Below are 23321 nucleotides of genomic sequence, written 5' to 3'. Positions count from 1 at the left end.
TCTGCTAGGAAAGGTATGATTTTTTTTTTTTTAATGTCATTATAAATGCTTGGAAAATTCTGTGAACACTGGCAGCAAAATTAAGAGAGGAAAGGGAAAATACCAGGTATGCTTCAAGTTACAAGAATATTTTGGCTGGTTATTATAACTGGTTATTCAGTTGTGCATGTTATCTGAAATCCAAGTTACCAATATTAAAGAGATTTGAACATACTTCATTTAAGGCCAAAATCCAAAATCTGTGCCAAACCCTAAGTCTAAGTAAATGGACTTAGCATGTGTGTGTACTGGTGAAACAGGAGGACTCTTTTATTGCTCAAAATAGGCAGCAAAACTCTGGCCTGATGAAATCACTAGGAATTTTACAGCTGATTCCAGTGAGGGCAGAAATTCAGCTCAAGAATCTTCATATTCTAGCATGGTGGGGCTGAGGATACGATCCCAGTCTACATGCATAGTGGATCTGAAATCCCAAATACATTCCTCTTCTTTCTCACTACTTTCACAAAACTTCCTCATCTCACTGCATTCTGCACAGTGGTGCTCAGAAAACAGACAGGCTCTGAGCAGATTGTGCAGGCAAAAAGTTCACTTTTTGTCTTCTGACCCAAGCAACCAAGGTGGACCCCCTGTTATGCAGGTGGGGTCTGAGGAAGGAGGACACTGTTACTCAGTAGCTGATGAAACTAAAAGGCCTTCCCCATCCCCCTGCAGCACTTCCTGCAATGCTCCATACACTAAAAGTCATATAACACTACAAGCTGGATCACAGCTCAGTGCATTCCACTGCACTTTGTCACGCTTCCCTGACCGATACTATGCCAAAAATTACTAGCTTTAACAGTTCTCTGGTGAATAAAAGAGCTTTTGCAACTCTGAAACAGAGCTGAGTTTTTAATTCATGTTAAATCTGCTTTTCTGTTCTGAAGGAACATTTTTAACACTGCCTGTAATTCTCCTTCTGTGCTCTTTTTACTTCTGTAGTGACTATCGTGAAGCTAAAGGAAAAATTCAAGCTGACTAATTTTAAAAGCCTTAAAGAGATTTCTAAAATACGCCTGAAGGAAGTAAAAATATGACCTAGCAAAAGACAAAGATGAAAAAGATCCACATCACATTCATATAAATTTAGAAACACATGGCAATAAGATTCATAAGAAGGCTACCAAAGACAACAAATCCAAAGTACAGCTGCCAACTGAGCACAATCTTGGAACAATACAAGACTGCTCCTGCAAACATCTTCTACTCAGATACTCTTGCAGTATAGAACTATGCCCTAAGAAACTTTCCTTTGTAATCCTTCATGCAAAACTCATGCCTACAGTTACCAAAACAACCTGATTATGAGAAAACTGTAAAACAAACACGAGCACTTAACAGAATAAAATGCTCATTATTGCAATGCTTGACTCCTCTCCAGAATACCAGCATGATGCATGTGCACCCAAAAAAGGGATCCTGCCTCCCTCCAAGCCAGTTAACTTTGCTCAGTAGATCAAGAACTGTTGTCTGCTCCAGCCCATTTTTGGAACAGTGGGTTTCACTATCCAACCCCATCTCCAGGCTGACCTGGAAACATGCCTGCCCTGATTTCTCCTTGCATATGGAAACAATAAAGCTAATTTTACATGAAAAGCAAATCCTTTATTTTCTTAAAAACAAGAACAACCATTGCAACAAGCACAGAAGCCAGGCGTTTCAAGTACAGGAGGGTGTTACCTGAAAGTACAAAAAGCAATTAAGCCCTGTGGAACAGAGCATGTGGGCAGAATGAGGGGTTAAGGATGACTTTAGACAGCAAGCAAACAAAAAACTGAAAAGAGGGTGGGAGGGAGGAATGCAAGGTAACCTGGAGCTCTTCAATTCAGTAAACTGAGAAGGTGAGGAAAGCACCTCTGCAGTGACCCCCGCTAAAACCAGGAGCAGGCACACACTGGGGGAACTCTGGTGGGAACCCCACACTGCTCTCCCTGATGTGCAGGGAGCAGTTCAGGCTCAGGCTGCTGCTTCTTCCACCCTGCAGAGTGGAAGAGAAGGGCTTTCCCAACACCTGAGCATGATCCTTTCAAGCCAGATATGGCAGTTATAACAACCAGTTTACTACTAATGGTTGAGCTCAGCACTACCTCCTTTGAGACCCAACTGCCATTGCCCCTCGAGTAAATGTCAAATATCATCTCTGCTCACACACCCAGCTCCTGCTTTTTAGCAGGAGCTTCACCCTTGTTATGCTTCCCATTGGCCATCACTTTCCTGGCAGAGTTTAAACCTCAACAGCAATATTTCCTCCCTCTATCCATTAGCTGCCATGATCTGTGAGTAAAAAAAATAAAGAAAAAAAGCCTCTTCTCAGACTGGGAAATCACAAAACTACTATGTGAATGTGGCAAAGCAAACTAGCACTCTGTTTAGTGGCAGGAGTTTCCCCAAATTCATAGGCTCAACAGTTTCTGTGCAAGGAGGGCTCCACTAGTTTGACTCATGGCTTTGTCTGAAGCTAGGCAATGGTCCTGCTTCTCTAAGTTCATGGGAGAGAGGAAGAGAAGGAAGTTATATGCATGGCAGAAACTAAAATAACTGGCCTGCTCCAGCTAGATGTAGATGCTGTGCTGGTGCTACAGCTGTTGCTGTTTGGCTGTGTAGGGCAGGGTGAAGACTGAGTTCATACTCCACTACACAGTGGTGAGCTTGGGAGCACAAACCCTCTGGCCCAAAGCAAGAAATAGTTCTTTGAAAAGAACCAAAAAATCCTGCTAGGCATGTAGCACTGCTATTTGCTCAAAATAGTGCTCCTGGAGGTGCTGAACACATAGCAGAACACTCTGACCTTCCCAGGAATCTGGGAGAAGGCAGCTCTGCCTGCAAAGCAGAGCTGTGTCCCAGACTCTCCCTCCCGAGCAGTGGTGTTCCAGGCTCGGGGGACAAGATTCTCCCTGGCAGCAAATCTGAGCACCCACTTCTGCCTGAGTGAGGAGCGGGGCCTGCAACAGCAAGTTCTCAACCTCCACCAGTTTCTAACACTCTGAAATCACAGAGAAGTTCCTGGAAGAATCTGTTGCAAATGATTTTACAGTATTACAAAGTAATACAGAAAAAATACTTTTTCTAGTTACTTTCATGTGGTTAAGAGCCCTGAAGGTTCACTTCTCAGCAAACAGAGAGATGAGGGGTGGGGGGAGGCACACCAACACAAATGAAAATTCTTGTGGTTTGCTTTCAAATTTTTTGGCAATTCCCAGTAAGGTCCTCTTGTAGCATGGGCAGCTGGCTTGCCACGTGTCCTGGCTGACACTGAGACTTTTGCCCACTTGTAGATTCCTCAGCTCTAGGTCTTCAATTTGTACTGCTGAACAATGCACCAGTAGCTTCTCTCCACTGTTTGCACAACTGCAACACCACACATTTCACAGGTTTGTCATAAAACACCTTCCAGAAAGCACTCAATGGACATAGTGCTTGCATTAAAGAACATAATAAAAAGATTTTCTAAACAGAAGGGATGGCCAACATGCAAGAAATGATCACAGGAAGGAGATGGAAGTGAGTTTCCAGCATAGCAACTGCTGAAGAAAAATTCCACCCTGCTCCAGCACACAACCAGCAGGTTGCTACCATGTCTGGGCAGCACAGATCACATGGGCAATCAGGGGATCATCTAAAATACAGAGATCATCTAAAATAGAATCAGACTGTGCTGGACAACCAAAAAAACCAGGCTCCACCAAGGTGTAATGCATATTGTTTGGAGCACTCATTTGGAGCCAGGACAAAATCAGCCCAATATGGAGTGAATTTATCTTGATTCAAAGGTCTCTGTCTTTTGACCACAACTTTTTATATTTTTAATTGATACAACCAGAATTTTTTTTTAAATGGGGATACCCCACACAAATTAGTATTTCAAAGATTCCAATTACATTGATTGAATTGGATTTTATGCATCTTTATCAGGCTGACATCTGGCAGGATGGTGGAATGAACACAGCAACTGTGGCAATGCTGGAAGAAAAGCATGAATGGCACAGGTGGCTGGTTTAAGCATAGCCTATGAATCCCTGACACTGAATGGAAGAAAAGATGCAGAAATGAAAACACACAGGGTGTGCTGGCAAAGTCACATTACAGTTGCATCTATAATTCTTTAACATGTCACACCAAATATTTTTGTATTTAAGACTAAAGTCTATAAAAGAGTTATTCCTTAGTAGTTTGCAATTATTAAAAAAATTAAATAAACTTATTTAGGGTATTCAGAGGCATATAGAGAAAGGCCCATAAGAGGTGTTGGATATTAGTCATTCAAACCAATGGAGCAGAAAAAGCAGTACAAGAGGACAACAGGTAAAGAAAGGAAGGTATAGACTTGAAGAGGCTGGAAGATAAGAACTGATACAGGGGGAGAACAAAACAAATAAACAGGGAGGGAATGAAGCTGCAGATCAGCAACAGTTATCTCTAAGTTTCAGCTGACATTTGTTTTGAAATAAACCCCATCCGACAGATTCAAATAGTGGATAAAATCCAAATGTAGCCATATAAAGACTTTTACAGGAGTAATTCTACACTGCTAGCTCTCCTTCTAAAGTCAGTCTCTTTAAAGGGCAGAAACTTAACCATATTATCACCCAGCAGCAGCAGCCTTCTTTCTAACATTTTATGCGTGTGAGGTGCCAGACCCCGCATCTTTGCGTGCCTTGGATTAAATGAGTGATTTACAAACCTTGTGTTAGAGTAATGAAGGATACAGAAAAGGAGGATAATGTAGGGTGTAGAAAACAGTTGCAAAATGCTTGGTCATTCAAGCAGTATACATTTAAATCCCACCATTTTCCCAATTCCCACTGTGTTTGTATTTCTCTAAGTGCATAACTGACTGTGTGTGTCACAGTAAGTTTCACACATGCACACATACACTGATAACAATTAAAGACAAAGCAAAGGCACAGTACAGAGTTATTTCCACAGACTGTCCTTGCCATGGCCATTACCTGATTCACAAAGTTACAGGTACACAGTGTTCTTTAGCTTCGGCCTTCTGAAAATTAACTGACCTAGAAATTTTTTTTTTTTAAGTATTTTCATATCCTCTCTCATTCTTTTTATCCTTCACCTCCCTAAGGAAATATTTTTAATTACTTGGATTCACTCAAAATGAAGAGCACAAGTTTCTCATCAGGAAAAATCCATCTCTTACACTGCAGGGAAGCAGAACATAGCCTCAAACATTAGAATATTGCTTCCTTAGACTGAAAAAGAAATCCTCAATGCAGTACCAAATCCTGTGGATTAAGTTCTTCACAAACAGCTGGCACCATGCAAACACTGCAGCCTATATCCCAACACATATTTGCACACATGCACTGCTTGTATGAAACGAAATTTCTATGTGTCCATTTGTAACCCAGAAGTTCCTTGTGAACTGCCAGTGACTGGCCAGATGGCAGGACAAGTTCATTAGGAACAAACCACTTTTGCTGTGCTGCAGCCATAGCTGGGAGACCCCATCAAGATCAGAGCTGACAGAACCACCTCCACAGAAGCTGCCCAGTAACATAAAATCAAAAATATTCCTATCAGCAGCAGTATTTTGGGTGACATGCAGCAGATGTGTAGAGCAGGCAGACAGCAAGAGTTTGACTGACTGACTTTCACCAGGCTTTTATTAAAGCATCTTCTGGAGATGGGAAACTGGGACCCCTCTCAAGCCCTGACAACATGAGACTGCTACTGCTAGGATGAGACCACAGCACTGCCACAGCAACTTCAGCCTCTAATTTGGTAATCAGAAGCATTATTAAATTTAATTTTCTTTTCCCCAAAAGACTAGGGAATGATAAAAACTTAGAAATAAGGGCCAGCATTTCCCACTCTAAGCCTCAGCTCCAAGCAATATAAAAATGTCAGATCTAATCTACACTCACAATTAGGTTATGAACATATGTCTGTCCCTGCTTGATTTTACTAGTACAAATGGCATTTATTCCAGCAGTACTTGATTGTGGAACATCTATAGCTAGAGTAGCTATAGCCACAGGCAGCTGTAATACGCTAAGAATTCTTTCCGAGAAAAGGAAAGAAAGGAAAAGCTGGATCTAACCAGCTGTTTCTTAAGAGTGATTCAAGGCAATGGTGGGGAATTAATGGACATATCCACTACATGAGAAAAACAGCAGCTGGCACCACCAAGTAAAAAGATTTGAAGGGCTCTTTCACATCTCTCTTCACCTACTTCAGACAGCACTGCATACAAGCATTTGCAAGTCAGACAGGAAGCACCCAAGAAGCAAAGAGTGAAGCCTGATTTATGGAAGATTAGGGGGACACATGGACAACACACATGGCACATGGACATTCTATAGGAGTTGACACCGCAAGCAGCTGCCGAGCAGAATTTGAATGCTGGGCCCATGGGAGCACCAACAAGCTGTGGTCTGCTTGAGATGGGGCTACAGCAAGAATAAACTGAGGAAAAACAAATGCAATTGAATGATATTTTATGTATATTTGCCCATGCTTTAGAAAAAAGAAAATAATTTTTAAAAAAAAACACTCCACAGAAGTATGGCACATACCTGAGTATCACATGAGTAGCAAGGAATTTTTATTTTCATTGTACTGACATTTAATTAGCAGCTTTAACATAAGCTTTTAATTAGTTTGGTAACTACTAAAAAACATTCCTAGGTTGAATTGCGTTCATAATGCACACCTTGACCTACCCCTAAAGACAATAGCATGCAAAAGTCTTGTATCAAGTCCTTTCACTGAAATCTCTAAGTTTATAAGTGCCATTCAATTTCTTTAAGAAAGAAAAGAACCCCCACAGAAAAGCAAAAAACACCCCACATTCCCCTTCCAATGCAGAGATGCTATTTTTCAGTCTCAGTATAAAATATAAAATCACATTGGTTCCTTTGAGATACTAAAGCTGAAAGAGCAGCAGAGATTTAGGCTGAGAACAACATAAAAAATGCAAAAGGAACTGTTACACCCTACTACTATTGTGATATCAGCTTCCTGTTAGAATAATAATGGCAATCTTCACTTTTGGTCACAAGGGCTTTTTATTCAGAGACTGAAGTAAATGCTTATGCAGATTTTTTAGTGACTGCGAAGAAGTCATTTCCTTTCTCATAAAAAAAAATAAAATCCATAGCTCAAAATTCTACGGGCAATTAAATTTTTTAAAAATACATTTTAAGTATCCAGTGCAAGTTAATCCAGTACCCTGTTATAGCAAGATACAATTTTATATTTTTACATTAACTCCCAAGCTTCAAGAATGTTTATCTCATATGAGGAATAGGAAAGTTTAAGATAACTCAAGATTCACACTTATCTACAGTTGAAGTCTAGCATCTGATTCCTGTCCTGTCATTTCAAACACAATCCTACTACCAAGATGTAATTTATTCTATAGTTTGATAAAGAAGAAAAAAGACTAACAAGAATTAAGGGCAGAGTTTAAAATATTCTTCTTCAGTGCAATATTACTGCCCAGCTGCCAAATCTTGTCACGTGAAGGAGAACACACAATCATTTACAACTGTTAATAAATATTTCCACCACCACAAAAACTCAAGGGAAAATACTTTTCTTCCTTCTGCAGGACAAGCATATTCCAAGCCATGCTCACACAGAACAACAGCAAGAGCCATCTCAAATACATTGTGGGAGTTGTGTCCTGACACAGACAATCTAAGTATGCTCACTAAGGCAGTATCATCAAGAAGTGACAGAAACATAGGAAGACTGGAGACAAGAGAAAGGGCTTAGGAGAGAAAGGTGTCTGAATCTATCATCTGAAGAGCCATCTCTACCTCTTGCTTTCAGCCCCTGGAAAGCTATGACTCACTTTTTTTCTGAAGAACTGAAATGACTTAAGTTGCTAACCTCAGGCATATTAGTGGGGAAACACATTCCGTTACATGCTTTGATGGAAGAACACTGCATTACACTGGAAATCTCTCAGAAAGACTGAAACCAAAAAGGGAGGTTAGAAAGAAAAAAGTGTAGGAAAAGGTTATGAAACAAGCCCTCAATACACCTAGTAAAGAGAAGGCAGAGTGAACAACTTACTTTCAGATGGTGGATGCAAATGGAACACTCAAGAGACTGTTGGCCTGAATTATCAGATCTATTTCAGTTGCTAAAATAAAACCTTTCTCCTGCATTCAGCAATGAGTGCCCTCATTTGAACATCCCTTTTTTCCTCCCTGTAACCCAAAATACTTCTACAAGCAGCACAGCTTGTAATGACTTGCACCACATTAGCTCAGCTGGTGAGAGCATGGTGCTAACAACACCAAGGGCACAGGTTAGATCCCTGTATGGGCTATTCACTTAAGGGCTGGACTTGATGACCCTTGTGGATTCCTTCCAATTCAAAATATTCTGTGATCCTCACCTTTAAAGTATGTCCACAGAATAACCCAGGCAATCTTATAACAGCTCAGTCATTTTTCATTAACCAAACAATCTGGACTGAAAACATCCAGAAGATGACTAAGATGTTCATCCTTGAGGTTTTGGTAAATAGCTGGGCAGGCAAAACTCCTAACACAGGTAAAGTTTACTCAAGCAAACACAAAATTATGTTACAGGACAGGCCAGTGTTATGAAATTAGCTCTCTTACTTGCTATTACATTTTTGCTGTCCTTCACCTTGAAGGCAAGCTGTCTCTTTAGACTTGTTCTCTTAACAAATACATCACAACAGATATTTTACTACAGCAAAGCTTCAGCAAGTCTGTTATCAAAACAAAACTCTACATTGTATCTGCTTCCTGTCATCACTCCAACATTATGGTGAAAAGTCCTACTGCTCAGTAACACACTTCTTGATGGCACACGGATCATAGGTGGACAAGCATGACCTATACAGAACAGGAAGAACAGAATACTAGTTCTACATGCTAAATGCAAAAAAAGGGACTTTTTGCCCAAGCTCTATTTGGCAGAACAGAATTTCTCTCGCTTAAAGAACTGCAAATATTTGTTCAAACTGAGAGAAATCCTTTATCCCCCATTCTCAAAACCTGAAACCAATCAGCATTCCCAAATCAGGGTAGAATCTTTGCCAAACGGGTTCAATAAAAAGAAGGCAAGCCATGACGAAGAGACTGAAAGAATCCTGGAATGCAATGAGGAATTTAAGGAAAAAAAAAAAAGAAGAAAGCAACCAAAACCCCCACCCCACTTCTACAAACTGAATCTCATTAATTCAGCATAACACTGATGACAAAGTAGTCAATTTGATATTCTTACACACATTATTACACCATTCCACAGACACCATTTCATTTTATTGAAAGACACTACAATTAGTGGAAAGATCCTGCCTTTCAAAATATCCTGATATTGGCACAGGGGGTACATGTTTTACTCCAGATATTTATAAAAGCCTCTGGAGAAAATGAAGCATAAGAACTTCCCCACTTCACATATTCATAGCTGTACATCAGATAGCATGTTATTGGCAGTATGTAGCCTGTAAAAAATCCTAAAACATGATTTTTTTCTTAAAAATAGCTGCCCAAACAAACCATGTCTAGAAATCTTCACCCAGAAAAGGCACCCTTTGCTCAAAGGAAAGTTTGCTTGAGGGAAAGAAAAAAAAAGCCCACAAAAGTGACAAGTGTGTAACATTCCACGGTTCATCTAGAACTGCTGCAGCCCACTCTAAATGACAATGTCAGTGGCTGTTTATGCTCTAAGGAAGTACAGTAAGTACAGTACAGCCCATTCAGGTTGCTGGAATGCCACTGATCATACACTCAATTGCATCTATTCATTAGAAACACTCAGTCCACAACAGCAGCTGCTTTTATCACCACACCCCAAACACCATCCAGTTGCCCCAGGTGATTCCAGTGGTTTACCAGCCCACAGGACAGATGCCCCACACTCTTGTCCCCCTACAGTGACTGCAAATTATACTTCCAAGCCCAAGGACTTCTATTTACTAAAGAATGGCATATTAGGTGTGCTTTTGGTTTCAAGCTTTTACAAAGAAAAAGGTCTGGTCTTTTACAGTCATGCTCTGTGAGTTTCGAAACTATTTAGGCTGCACTAATTATTTTTGATTGAAACTCACTAAATAATTACTGTTGAAAAGATGACTTAAGCAAACAACAGACAAGTTGCTCCATTTGTTTCAGAAAAACAATGACTAATTATGCATGTTATTTTGGTTTCTATCTCTTAAAAACAAGAAAATATGCAATCGTGGCTTCTTTCAGGTGAACAGTGAAGTCCCCATTAAGTTTAGGGGATGAGATTTCACTATAAAACCAAAAACTACACAATGGCTGAAAAATAGAAATCTTTCTGGAAGAAAACAGGTCATTTAAAAAAATACTGGCAACTTCCTAACCAATTAAAAAAAAAAAGTCTGTTTTCCTATGTAACACCTATGCTAACTGCAACTGAGAGACATGAGAATTTGACATTTACTTCATGAATTACACTGCATTTCATATACTTGTTAAGTCTATCAAGTGGTTTATAATGAACCTCCTGGCTGTGTGGACTTTACAGAACAAGAGTCAAGTAATAAAATGTTATGTTTCCTTTTTATTTAATAAAACTAATTTCAATTTAATCTTAAAACTTAAGAGTCACTTTAGGTAGAACAGGGAGCTACAAACCCCACATCTCTTGTAGGATGTAAAATGATTGTTTTTAAAATCTATCCATGCTACAGATACATGGAGCTGGTAAGAGTATTAAATAGATGTATCCTTTTTCTAGCCTCTAAAATTATTTTTCTTTTTAATTGTCACTACTTCCCTTCACCCTTCCAAAAGCCAAAATTGTGACTTAATAAACAGACTGAAGAAGAATCCTGATCCTTGCATGGTGTCCACCACATTTCCCACAAGGTTAATGTTAATTTTCAGTGCTCCATCCAGGACACCAAAAATCATCAGCCCAAACCCAGCTGGAAAATGGAGTTCCAATCAGATCAAACTGAGTGTTATAGCCCTCTACTCCTTCTTCACAGCCTCTAGAATGCTCATGAATAGAGCTTATGACAAACTGCCAGACACTTCAGGATGCTTGCAGCACCTGAACAGCTATTTGTGTACCATGAAGCAGGATCAGGAGGAGTAAAATTTTGTATTCTGCAGGCTTACTCTAGTGGAAGGCTCATGCAGAACATTAGCTGTTCATGGACTGAAATCCTTAACCTCAAAACAGCTTCTCATGGCTTTTGAAAGGGGAAGGTTGGTTGTGGGCTTCAATGCCCATTTACCAACTTCACACAAGCACTGGGTACAGAGGTAAATAAAAACATCCCCAAAGAAACTGAAGCTGCCTTCACTTCTCTGGTAAATCAGAGATCTGTTGCTGCCCACAGGACTGCAGAAGATGTCCGTGTGGTAGGCATCCAAAGGCTTTGATTTACAAGCAGGGACAGAGCAGCTTGGGATCACTGATTTAAAACACACCATGATACGAAACAGTTCAGCATCTGATTCACAACAGCTCAGGCACCAGGGGGAAGAGAAGAATCTAGAGGCAGTAATCAGGTCTGTCACCCTACACTATGCCATCTCCAAGGTCAGACACCATTCACATCATCTCAAGAAGCTCCACTCATTCACACCCTCCAGGAGAGTGAATCTTTATGTGGTCTGGACTCACCCTAGGAAGCTCAGCACTTTTATTCACAGGATTCCAGTCTTGAAACCTCTACTTGGACCCTAGCCAAATGTGACCCTGGTTAAGCACAGACCTGAGTGCCAAACACACCTAAAGAATAGGCCCAATAATGCCATTGCCAGGCAACAAGTCATAGCTGGGGAGAAACAACAAATGGGAGGATGGAAGAATCATGGTCAATGAGGAGGGGCAAAAAAAAGCCCAACCAAAAATGTGAGCAAAATTTAAGGAGCAAAAATCTCCACATCAGAGTCAGAACTGGGTTCAATGCTCTAGAAGCAGCAATACCATTGTATGAACATTGAAGTCAAAATAGCTGAATATATAAAAAAATTTACACACATACTTCATTACACTGCTTTGAATACCAAGACATTTTAACAGGTGTTCAGGTATTTCTGGTTTATACATTGGCTTAACATTACTGTGCTGTAGTGTGCTCAAAGTACTTTCCAAGATTTCAGTCCAACAAGCCAAGTCCTATGTGTGAACGATTTGTCCCTGTAACCTACCAAATGTGCATTTCCAATCCAGAATCCAGCTGTGCTCATTTAACCTTGGCTCATATGAACAGGGAGTGTTCCCATCCTAAACAGCTAGGGAAATTTAAAGGCTAGAGTTCTAAAAAACACTGTTTTCATGATGTACTAGAGATCAGAGAAAATCCTTAGTTCCTCCAGTTAAATAATTCAGTACAGCATCTTGGTTCACTGGACTAGGAAGTGTTTAGTTGTTCTGCAGCACCTCTTATTAGATATGCAATCTACTCTAGCTCTGATTATCTTGTGTAGCATAAACTCTTTGGCATAGAAACAGCACTAATTAACATTTATATGGCTCCAGGGAAATGCATACTGTTATACTGTTTATAATAATGCTTGATGTTAGTTTTGTTATACAGAATGAGAATATAGTCTAGGAGAGTAAAGAGACTCACATTCTGCCATGAGTGAATGGGGGCTAAGTTTTGAAATCAAGGAGATGCCACTGCAAGCACTTTGGTTTTAAATCTCTCCAATTTCTATCAAGGACTATAAATGGAAATGTTTCAGCTTGTCAACAACTTCTATTCAATCACACAGGGAAAAAAGTGTTCCTACAACACTCAGAATCTGAACCCAAACCAGCATTTTTTCCCTAAAAAGCCAAATTTTGAACTACTCCTGGACAGGGGTGAAAGTTGATGCCAACACTGGAAGCACAAGCAAGATGAATGCAGCTCAACACAAAAAGCCTGTGTTCTGCACCATGTGAAAAGTCTTTAAATTAAGAATATATGCTAGCATCAATCCCAGGATGACAAAAATAAAAAGCATCTCTACACCAAGTCTCTGATCTGAGCAGGGCTACCACTTCCTAATAGAAGCAGAGAAAGTGAAGAAGAAAAGGTGTGGACAGAATCACTGCAGTCAGTTGAACATCTATCCAAGCCCTCGTGCTTCTGGCCAACAGCAAGTGAGATTCTTCAAATACCAGATATTGTGTCTATAATTTCTTACAGCTTTTTTCTGACAGTGAGCTGGGCTTAGATGTGCTAGACAAAATTCCACCCTATTACTCACAACTAAGGCTTGTTACTAAGCATTGCAGGGAAAATGAAGAAACAAAAAAGAAAAAAGAAGAAAAGAAAGCTAAAAAAAAGACAAGCTACTTTGTTCTGTCTCATATATCAACTGGGGAAACCATAGAATAATCATAGGAGAATCCTAGAGGTGACCATGATTGTCTTTAACATAAATGAACCCCACACTAGTCACATCTGTCCCCAGTAAGTCCATCTATTCTGTTGCTCATACAGAAATATGACTGCCAGAAGAATCAGTGCATTTCCATAATTTTGACTGCCACCACCAAAATCCTTTCTTCAGCCCAGAGTATGAACTTGTTTTGACAGCAGTGCCAATCCTCCCCTCCCAGTTCATACGTACCTGATCACAACCTGCATTCACCAGTTCCTGGAGCATCTGCCTGTTGACTTCCACGGCTGCTGTGGTGCTCGACTCATTAGCAAAGGGCAGCAGAGAATACCTGATTTCTCGCAGAGCTTTCTGATATGGTCCAAACTTGGGCGTTTGTCTCATCTGCTGCTGCCTTGCAGCATCCTTCCCTATTAAAATCTTAGGGTCCAGAGAAGTTTCACTGCCTGCTCCAATTGGCAGTCCCTGACCTGAAGATTTGGATGGCTGCTTTAAACCTTCTCGAATCTCTTGCAACCTTTGTCTGCTGTTTCCAGAATACGTCGTAGCAGGAAAAGTCTTTGGCCTCATTGTTGATCCAGTTTTCTCTGAGCATAAATACAGCTTTATTCTTTGTTTCTTTTAAATTATTTCAAAGAAGTGTCACTTGATGGTATCAATTTCTTGTAAACATAATCCTTCACAGAGAAGAAAAGGCAAAATTCTCTCAAGAGATTTCTGCCAATGTTTTACTTCAGCTCACAATCTTCACATTTCCTACAGAAAATGATAATCTGTGGAATCATCATTTTGCAGACTGACAGTGACTGAAACAAAAAAAAAACCAGAAAGTACATTCAATTAAGTAGATATTGTAAATGCCTCTGAAGGGACAGCATGACAATTAATCAAGTGAAAATGAATCAGTTGAACCTCTTAAGCTGTCACAGTAGGATACCCTTTAATGATTTTCACTTTATATCTGTTTTCAGCAGGATTCTAGAACATTTTCTCAACATAACCAATAAATAACTCGTTTTTCTTGCAAGTTGAATCTTCAAAACAAATTAAAATAAAACTCCTAAAAACCAAGGTTTAAAAAAAAATAATTTAAGAATTTTACAGTACCTAATTGTGGCAAGTTTCCTATCCAATTGCATAACTGAATTCTGGACAAGCCTATCCTATTTCATAAATAGGGAAGAGTATGCTTATGAAATGTTTTTCTCCCCACTTAAGATTTTGTTTGTTTTACACTAGCTGAGCACAGTTTCAGAAGTTTATGAAAAAGATTTATGATGGAAATATTGATGACTCTAACCATAGCAACTTCTAGTATTTCAATAATAAAGTAAATAACAGAAAGACAAGATATTTTGTCTTTCCACGTGAATAACTTAGCAAAGTCCAAAGGTAACAGTTCTCACCAGAACTGCAAGGAAGAGGGGAGGAAAAAAAAGAAGAGAGGAAAGGGTATATTGATATTTCATTAGCTGTGCCTTATAGGGAAGAAAAGGAAAAGATGGGTAAATGGAGCTACACAGTAAGAGCAGAAGATGAAGAACCAGATCATACAGCACACCAACACAGAAAAAGAAGACTTTGAGACAGCTTTATGTTCTCTGCTGCATGTCAGCTCTTCTGATGTACAGCAGAGAACACCTATGCACACAGCTGAGCAATTGTAAAACTCGTGATCTCCATGCAGCAGAGGTTACAACAAGAATCCTACCTCAACTAAATCTTTATGCATCACCTCAATACAATAATGAAATAATCTGGAATGGGATTAAAAGACAGCCTCATCAGAAATACAACCTCACTATTGATGCTGGTTATGCAAGCTGACTTCTTCTGCTGCCATTTGCACTGGCAAAGTGACTCCTGAATGGTGCTCCAGCCACCTTGCTAGTAAGGGAAGAATTCCACTCAGTTGTTTCCAAATTGCAAATACAGAGGATGGTAACACACTGTATGTGTCACACCGGCACTCAGAAGTCAATTTGATTTTTTTTTAAAGGTGCTTCACTTTTCATCATAGGACATTTATCATTGAAAAGGATTTCTCAGGGAAGTACTGTTCTTTATTTTCCATTGGTCATACTAAAATTTCTTTTTGTTGTGATAAGCTGTAGTACTTCCCAAAAAACCAACCATTTCCATGCATTTACCATCACTTCTCATTGCCAAGCAAACAGCTTACTGCTGTGAAGCCCAACAGAATCAGGACACATTCACCTCTGAAGCCCACCATCACTTCCTCATCAGGACAGAGTCTACTTCAAGCTTTCCTCTACCAAAATCTCAAATGCAACAGTGCAGTCAGGCTCCAGACTCTTCTATGATGGTTCACCAGACTGAAATGCAGGAGCACAGATTAAACACTTGAGATTAACCCAAGTCAATCTTTTTTTGTTAGGATTTAAATGCTTCATTAACTAAAAAAAAAACACCTATAATGTGCTTGAGGTCTTGAGCTCCTCCATTCCGTGCTTTCCATGAATACCCAGCAAAGCTAACTGACAGAGAAGTGACAGCAACATTTGCCAATTGTTTTAAGGGAAGTGCTAAAGCTGTTCATCCAGATTTTGATGTTTCCACAAACCAGCTATTGGTCAGTAACAGATCAAGCTTTCATTGTCCCAAGTGAAGACAAAAGCAACTGCTGGATCTCAAAAAGAGGGTTTTTTTCTACTTGGACAGAATATAGCAAAAGATAATACACAGGCTTGGTAAAAAATGAAACACAATAGTATTGCAGCTTTCTTTGGATTACATCATAACTAGCTAGTGCTTAGAAGATACAGAGCAATTAATTGGTTGATAATTTTCTTTCTTTTCCTGACAGCAGCAGGCACCATATGGCTTGGTTTAGGCATCTGGGTTGTTCTTCCTTTTCAGTCCCTGTGCCAATCCTCAGGCCTGGGACGCGCTGGGAAAGCTTGCAAGCCCCCCACCTTTTTGCAGCAAAAGACTGCTTTCCCACTTCCACACATGCTTCACATAAAGAACTTCTGTGACCTTTAGCCTCAGCTCGAGTCTAATAATGCTGGGTCAAGCCAGCTGGCAACTTCCTCAGCTTACATTTACAATACTGCTTAAACCAGAAACCATCCATACTGTCGTTCAGACAGTATGGATGAGAGCAACAACAGCAGTAAGTATTGGAGTTAGCTGCAAACCTGTTTCGTGTTTTGCAGGGTTTTTTTAAAAACTAAATATGTAAGATAAGCAAAAAAAATGGAACACTAAATATTACAGATGATTTACAAGGAAAGACAAGCTGCTGGCTTTTTTTATATCTTCCTGTGATTTGCATTTTTTCAGAAAAAAAAAATTAAATGGTTGTATGCTTTAAAAGATACATAGTGTGTCTCATTCTATCCAAGCATTTCTAACTGTACATCTGGATTTGGATAATTTCAAATCCTTCTAATCTGCACCCTGTCTGCAGCATGGATGTAACAACAGCCTTCATGCCATCAGAAGAAATTATTTTTGAGTTGTTAGCCATTCTGACTAAACAGTCCTAATGTCTTTTCCAAAATGTTACATGTTCTGTACTAATTAGAAGCTTGTCCATTATCCTTCAGGATAATGGACACTTAAGCAGGTGCAGCATTACTTTAATTACATCAAGTTAACCAATTTTTGAGTAACTGATTCTTTTGTTTTATTTGAGAAATACCAATAGCTGCTCTGTCAGCAACCAAACAACCGATCAATGACACACTGAAATTACATGTTGATGTCTGTTTCCCAGCAGCACTATCTATTCACTCTCCTGTTTCTTCATTCACCAACGGGCTGCATGTGCTAGTGGCTCTGTGGAGCTGGGACACAGGCAAGAAACTAAAGCTCACCCAAGCTGGTGAGCTGTTTCCCTGTAACTGTGCAGGCACTGGAGTGAGCTGAACTTGAAATCACGGCAGTATAGGAAGGAGTAAAGTTTTAAGAAACTGCTACAACTTCCTTGCCTCTCTCAATTTACAGGTATCGCTTTTGGGCTTTTTTAGAACACCAATTCAAGGAAGCAGGGACTGTTCAGTTCATCTCGGAAGTCTACAATGGGGGGGAAGCGTTTCAGGAATTTCATTTTTATACAAACCGTGCTTCTCTTTATAAGTGGGCACATTGTGGAAGGGAAGAAAAGTAGAAAGGGGATTTTTCCTAAAACGATTCCACCTCTCCTGCTCACAGAACTGTCCAAAAGTGACTCTGTGCCCGTGTCCCACTGCCAGCCACAAGCAGTGGCCCAACGCAGGGCTCTGGGAAACAGCTCACCTTCCTTCAGCAGCCCGGCAGTGACTGACCGCAAAGCCCGGACACTCCAAACGAGCCCTTTCTGCGTCATTTGGGCGAGTGCCTTTCCCGAGGAAAGGGGTATTTCAACACGCACACCGCTCACGAGGCAGCGGAGAGGGTGGCGAGCTGCTGGCTTTTGGCAGTGACCTTCAGCTGACTGGGAACGGCGGGGCCCCGCCGCAGCCACAGGGGACCCCGCGGACCCTGCCTGCCCCCGGCCGCTCCCCGGGGCCCTCGCTCCCTGCGACACCGAGCCCGCAGGGTCTGCCCCACCGGGTCGCCTGCCACCCCGTGCCGCCGGGAGCCCCTTCTCCCCCCACTCCTTTCGTGGGCAGAAAGCTCCCAAAATAAACTCCGGCCATTTATCAGCAGCTCCGGCCAGCTGGGGCAGAGGCCTCGGGCAGGCGGACCCCCACCCCGCTCCGCCGGAGCTGCGCCGCGCTGTCACACGAGTGTCCGGAAAATGTCGAAGGGTGCGGGCAGGGCGCCCAGGCGGCCCCCACGGGGGGACTCACACACGGGACGCTCGCTCCCGCTTCGAGAACCGACCCGGCTCCGCTCGCCCGCACCCCCCGCTTCCCCACAAGACTTTCCCTTCCGCGCAGAGCAGTTTTGGGGGATGGGGAGCGCTCCCACCCGGAGCTGAGGGGGAGCCCGCGCCGCCCGCACCCGCTCCGCTCACCTCCCCGGGGTGCCCGGCGCCGCCGCTCGCCCTCCGCGGGTCGGCACGGCGCGGCTCAGCAGCGGCGGCGGCCGCGGCGGCGCGGGCCGCTCTCCATCTTCCCCCTTGGCCGTCCCGGGCGCCGAGTGCGGGGCGCAGTCGGGACATTCGCTACATTGTTGGCATTCCATTCGCGCCACGTGACCCCGCGGCGCCCGCGTCATTCCACTCCCCTCCCGGCGCATTCCAGCGGGGGGAGGGGCTTCCAGGGCGGGAAGGGCCGGGAAGGGCTGGCGCGCCCTCAGGGACCGAGGTGGCGGGGGGCGCTGCCCTCCGCCCGCCGGCCCTCTCGGGGCGCCCGTCCGTAGGTGTACGGGCAGTAGAGACACTTCTTCCCCTCACAAAACACACTCCGCGTCACAGCAACTCCTCGCTGGGTCCTGGCGGGAGAGGGGTGGCACTGCTTCCACTTGTTGAGGCGAAATGAGCCGGGATAGAATCATGGAATAGCTTGGGTAGGAAGGGACCTTAAAAGGCCATCAAGTTTCAACCCCCTGCCCATGGAGGGCACCTTCCACTAAACCAGGCTGCTTACAGCCCCATCCAACCTGGCCTCGGACACTTCCAGGGATGAGGAATCCACAGCTTCCCTGGGAAGGATAGGTGGGTTGGAAGTGCTCTTCCCCGTGCTCCAAACTCATTTAGATTGAAAGGTCTGTGCTGATAACCATTATTCCTACCAGTTTCCATTCCATGATGGACTAACCAGGCACACAAAGTTGCAGCATTTCCAATGCCTACTTGGGGTTTTCTTTTAGCTTCTGGTTTGCTTTGGGATTTTTTTGGTGTTGTTTTTTGTTTTTTGGTTTTGGTTTTTTTTGTTTTTGTTTTTTTTTTTAAGGGAAGTTACTTGTTTTTCATGTTGTTTCATAATGGTGAGGAGACGAGGGAGCTATGAGGTATCAGAGGACAGACAGGGAATTCACATCTGGAACAAAAATGCAGAACCAAGCTGCAAAGAATATTTAGATGCAAAGTTCATATTTGACCTTATTATGGATCGCGGTACCTGGAACCAGATTCATAGACTCACTAAGACTGGAAAAGATCTCTGAGATCATCGAGTCCAACCATTAACCCAGCACCGATGTATTCACCACTAAATCACATCCCCAGATGCCACATCCATGTACCTTTTGAACACTTCCAGGAGCAGTGACCTCACCACTTCCCTGGGCAGTCTGTTCCAACACCCAACCACCCTTTCAGAGAATATCTTTTTCCTAAGATTCAATCTAAACCTCCCCTGGCACTACTTGAGGGCATTTCCTCTTGTCCTGCTGCTTGTTACCTGGGAAAAGAGACAGACCCCCACCTCACTGAACCTCCTTTCATGTAATTTTAGAGAGTGATAATGTCCACCTATGAACCTGTTTTTCATGAAAGCAGAAATAATACCATTTTAGATATCTCTCTGGTTTTTAATAAAGACAGTTGACAATGAGAAATAATCCCCATGCTCCCAAATACAGTAATGTTCAGATCTGGGAGGCTGGCTCTGAACCCTCAGTGTGACAGATATGCATGCTAGTCATAACCAGGGGGTATTCATACAGAGTAAAAACCATTAGAAAATAAACTTTTTTTATACATAGGCATATATCTTTAGATCATTAACATGGAAAAAGCCTGCAGTCCTGAAATTCTTCAAAATTCTTAAAATCCTGTTGCACAGCTGAGAGGTGCTCATTGTAGGGTTGCTCTGTTTGGCAGGGAAAATGTCAGTCTTGCAAACTGTTAAGACACATTTAATCATGCGGCGAGCCCCAGCGTCTTCCACTGGACTGCAAGCACGTACAAAGAGAAGTCTGTGCATAACTGTCTTTCCAGGATGGGAGCTATATTTACAGCCTTTTCCAAGCCAGGGAGACTATTTTTGTAAGTAATATACTCACGGGCAGTCCTGTCTCAGGATATTTCTCTGAGCTTGTTTATTGTATTTTTTTTCAATGTCTTCCATGCAAAACTGTCAATAGTGCCTATACATGAATAATGCTTATAAAAAAATAGTGCTTATAAAAGTGCTGGTTTGGGAGGAGAATAGAGTGCTGCATTTCATGAGAAAAAGGCAGCCTGGTGCATAGAAATTGTTTAGCATCTCATCTGAAGGCAGTCAGTTACTGTATATAAATTGCTGTCAGAATTTCAATAGTGTCATTGACTGGAATATATTGTCAGGCAGGGTCAGGGGGGAAGAGGAAGCCTCTCACTCTGGAAAGCTAAAGATAAGGAAATCCATTAGGTTCAGACTAGATTCCAGTGTTGGCAGAATATTGCAGGAAAATGTGGGTCATTTTGCAATCTTCAAATACCTGCAAAACTGAAGTAAATTTTAAATGATATGACAGATGCAGCATGGCTTCATTTTCTGAATTACTGCTGTGCTTATCCGATGAAGCATAGCAACACGATTGCCCAAACCAGACATTGCTCAATGGCTTGAGACCTTTTCCCAACAAAGTTCAGGCTGGTTTAAAGGAACAGCATCAAGATAAAAATTGCTTACTCTGTGCTATAATACTATTTTGTAAGATTTGCTTGTTAACTGCTTTCTTAAATCTAAGTAAAACAGGTCTTTTAATTTACCTTTCTCCTTTGGAATTGTTTGTTTTCCTATTGCATTCTGATCCATCTGGGAATGAGACTAAGCTGCACTACTTTGCTTCCTGGTTCCAGCCAGCTGTGCTTCCTGAATTTCATGTATTTGCACAGAGCTCCTGGGATAGAATTCCCACCTGAGAGCAGCAAGTACAGGTGAGATGGGTTGCATCCATCCTCTAGAAGGTGCCCATATTCAGCTGGTGCACCACAGATGTAGATATTCTGTAGACTGTTTCTGCTTTTACCCTTTTAGAAACCCAAACTAATGGAAATCACGTTCCTCAGAAATATGAGGGAAATTGAAGTCAGCTAGGTTGATACAACAACTTGGTTAAAACATGATTTGATCTTTGTAAGGTTTTTGGAGATCACCATGAAAGTAATCTCTTTGGAAATTACTGTCAAGTCTTTCTTCCCAGCTATCTTCTCCCCAGTAAGGCACCTCCAGAAGGAAAGATGCTCCATGAAAAGAACAATACAATCTGGGCTGTGCTGAGCAGCAAGTCTGTTCCCAGACTAGACTATGAAATAATAATCGACCATGAGTAAGGGTCATTGTGTTTATTCATGGCTCTTCTTCAGGGAGTGATGCTGCTGGGTCTGTGGTGATTAAAGCACTCACCTGCTGACTTGCCTGAGCAGCTGTCTTGCCGTGTGGGCAAGTGGGAAGGACCACAGATCCACTATTTCACATTCTTTCTCCTTCCACCCACCTGCAACAACGAGGGAGGTGGGAGCTCTATGCAGCTCCATCCTGACATCTGATGCTGTGTGTTGCTTCATCCCCTCCTTGTACTCTTGTTTCACTGTTTGCTGGGCCACAGTGTCTCTTTCTAAACTATTGTATTTGGAACCAATTACCAAATCATGGTGCTAAAAATACTCCTAACAACCAAGTAATTAGGATGTGGGTGGATGAACTTTTTCTTTACACAGTACGAATTGCCAATAAAAGCTTGAACCCGTTCAGAGAACTTGATAATATTCCTAAATCAGGAATATTATCAATAGTGCCTGGTTCTCTGCTAGTTTTTTTCAAAAAGAGGGACACACACGTGAAATAATAGTGAACATGTGAACACATGTGTGTATGAGCATACCTACACAAGGAATTTGCTGACAATGACATCCTGTTTAGAATAACCGTGACATGTTTAGAACAAAGCAGTGTGACGTAATATGAATCATGTGCAAGGAAAAAAGACTTTACAATGTCACTGAAATTTTCATGTTTCAACACATTGTTTTTCTTTGCAGAGTGACACTGGGGAATCATTATTCTCAAATCACCAACACAAAACCAGTTTGAAACAGCAGTTCTGGGTTCTCCAGCACAGTACAGACAATACAACCTATATGTGAATATAATATACATGTTTAACCCTGATGCAAAATTGCATTTCTGGTGGTCAAAATTAGGCTCAGTGCTTCAATAATTGAGTAGGTGAAAAAAATAAACTATAACCAAATTCTAGGTACAGTTTAGGTATGCTTTTTTTTTTTTCCCTTAAGAGTATGCCTACGAGATGTATCGCAGCACTCTTTTGGAGTGGCAAAGATGCAGTGAATGTGAGACCTGGTACTTCAGAAATTCATTTTATTTCAGCACAAATAGTGAAATGGGACAAATCTAACTGGGAAACTGTCTCAGCTTGCACACAGACTGGTTAACTGGGTAAGGCATTCTGGATGCTCAGACTGCCTTTACAGCACTCACAGGTTCAAAAGGTTCAAAACTCTGAATTTCACAAGGACCCACATTCCTATGTACTCTGCTCCCAGCCCCAGACTTTGTATCAATTATTGACTGCAGCTGGAGCCCAGCAGAGCCCAAGAGGACTGTAGGAATGTCGGGACTTTGTGTGGAATTTCATCAGTGTGAGCCAGTTGTGCTCTCCATTTGGAACTGAATTGCTGAGCCAGTTGCGCCCTCCATTTGGAAATGAATTGCTGAAGTGTTCAAGTCTCTGCAATCAGCTTGATGGCATCACTTTGTTCAGATGCAATGCAGATGGCTTTTGAACAACACTGCCACCCAATCCAGAAATTTTAGAAGTTTTTAGGCCGTGCCCTTCTGATCCTGGAGAAAAAGAGAAGGGTAATGCAGGACATGTGAAGCCTTGGTAACAGGTCTGGGCATCCAGCAACCATCAGTCTAGCCTGCAATTATCTTTTCATCGAAGGCCTGGCACAGCAGCATCTCCCAGCATAACAATACCCCCACCACAGCTTTGTCCTTCCTGCCACATGCTCTAAATGATTCACACTCCGGACAGAAAGAAAAGGTGTGGGAGGAACACATGCGTATTCAAAGCCCTTGGCTTGCTGCAGAAAATGAGGGACTGCTG

At 41.9% G+C, this 23321-nt stretch overlaps 1 protein-coding gene across 2 annotated transcripts in view; it reads right to left on the bottom strand.

Moving 5' to 3' along the window:
- Positions 1 to 18548, bottom strand: part of LATS2 (large tumor suppressor kinase 2) — a 48660-nt gene extending 30112 nt beyond the window's left edge. The window contains exons 1-2 of one of the 2 annotated variants that reach the window (XM_054654584.2): positions 18334 to 18473; positions 13599 to 14173 (exon numbers count right to left, since the gene is read on the bottom strand). In XM_054654584.2, coding sequence (XP_054510559.1) covers positions 13599 to 13937 — 339 coding nt within the window. In that variant the 5' untranslated portion in view covers positions 13938 to 14173; positions 18334 to 18473. Of the gene's footprint in view, positions 1 to 13598; positions 14174 to 18333 lie in introns of both variants that reach the window. The other variant, XM_077173882.1, reaches the window with a different exon arrangement.
- Between the last annotated feature and the right edge of the window lie 4773 nt (positions 18549 to 23321).

Source organism: Agelaius phoeniceus, chromosome 2, assembly GCF_051311805.1.
Source record: "Agelaius phoeniceus isolate bAgePho1 chromosome 2, bAgePho1.hap1, whole genome shotgun sequence".
Classification (NCBI taxonomy): Eukaryota; Metazoa; Chordata; class Aves; order Passeriformes; family Icteridae; genus Agelaius; species Agelaius phoeniceus.
This window is presented reverse-complemented; position numbering and strand designations above follow the sequence as displayed.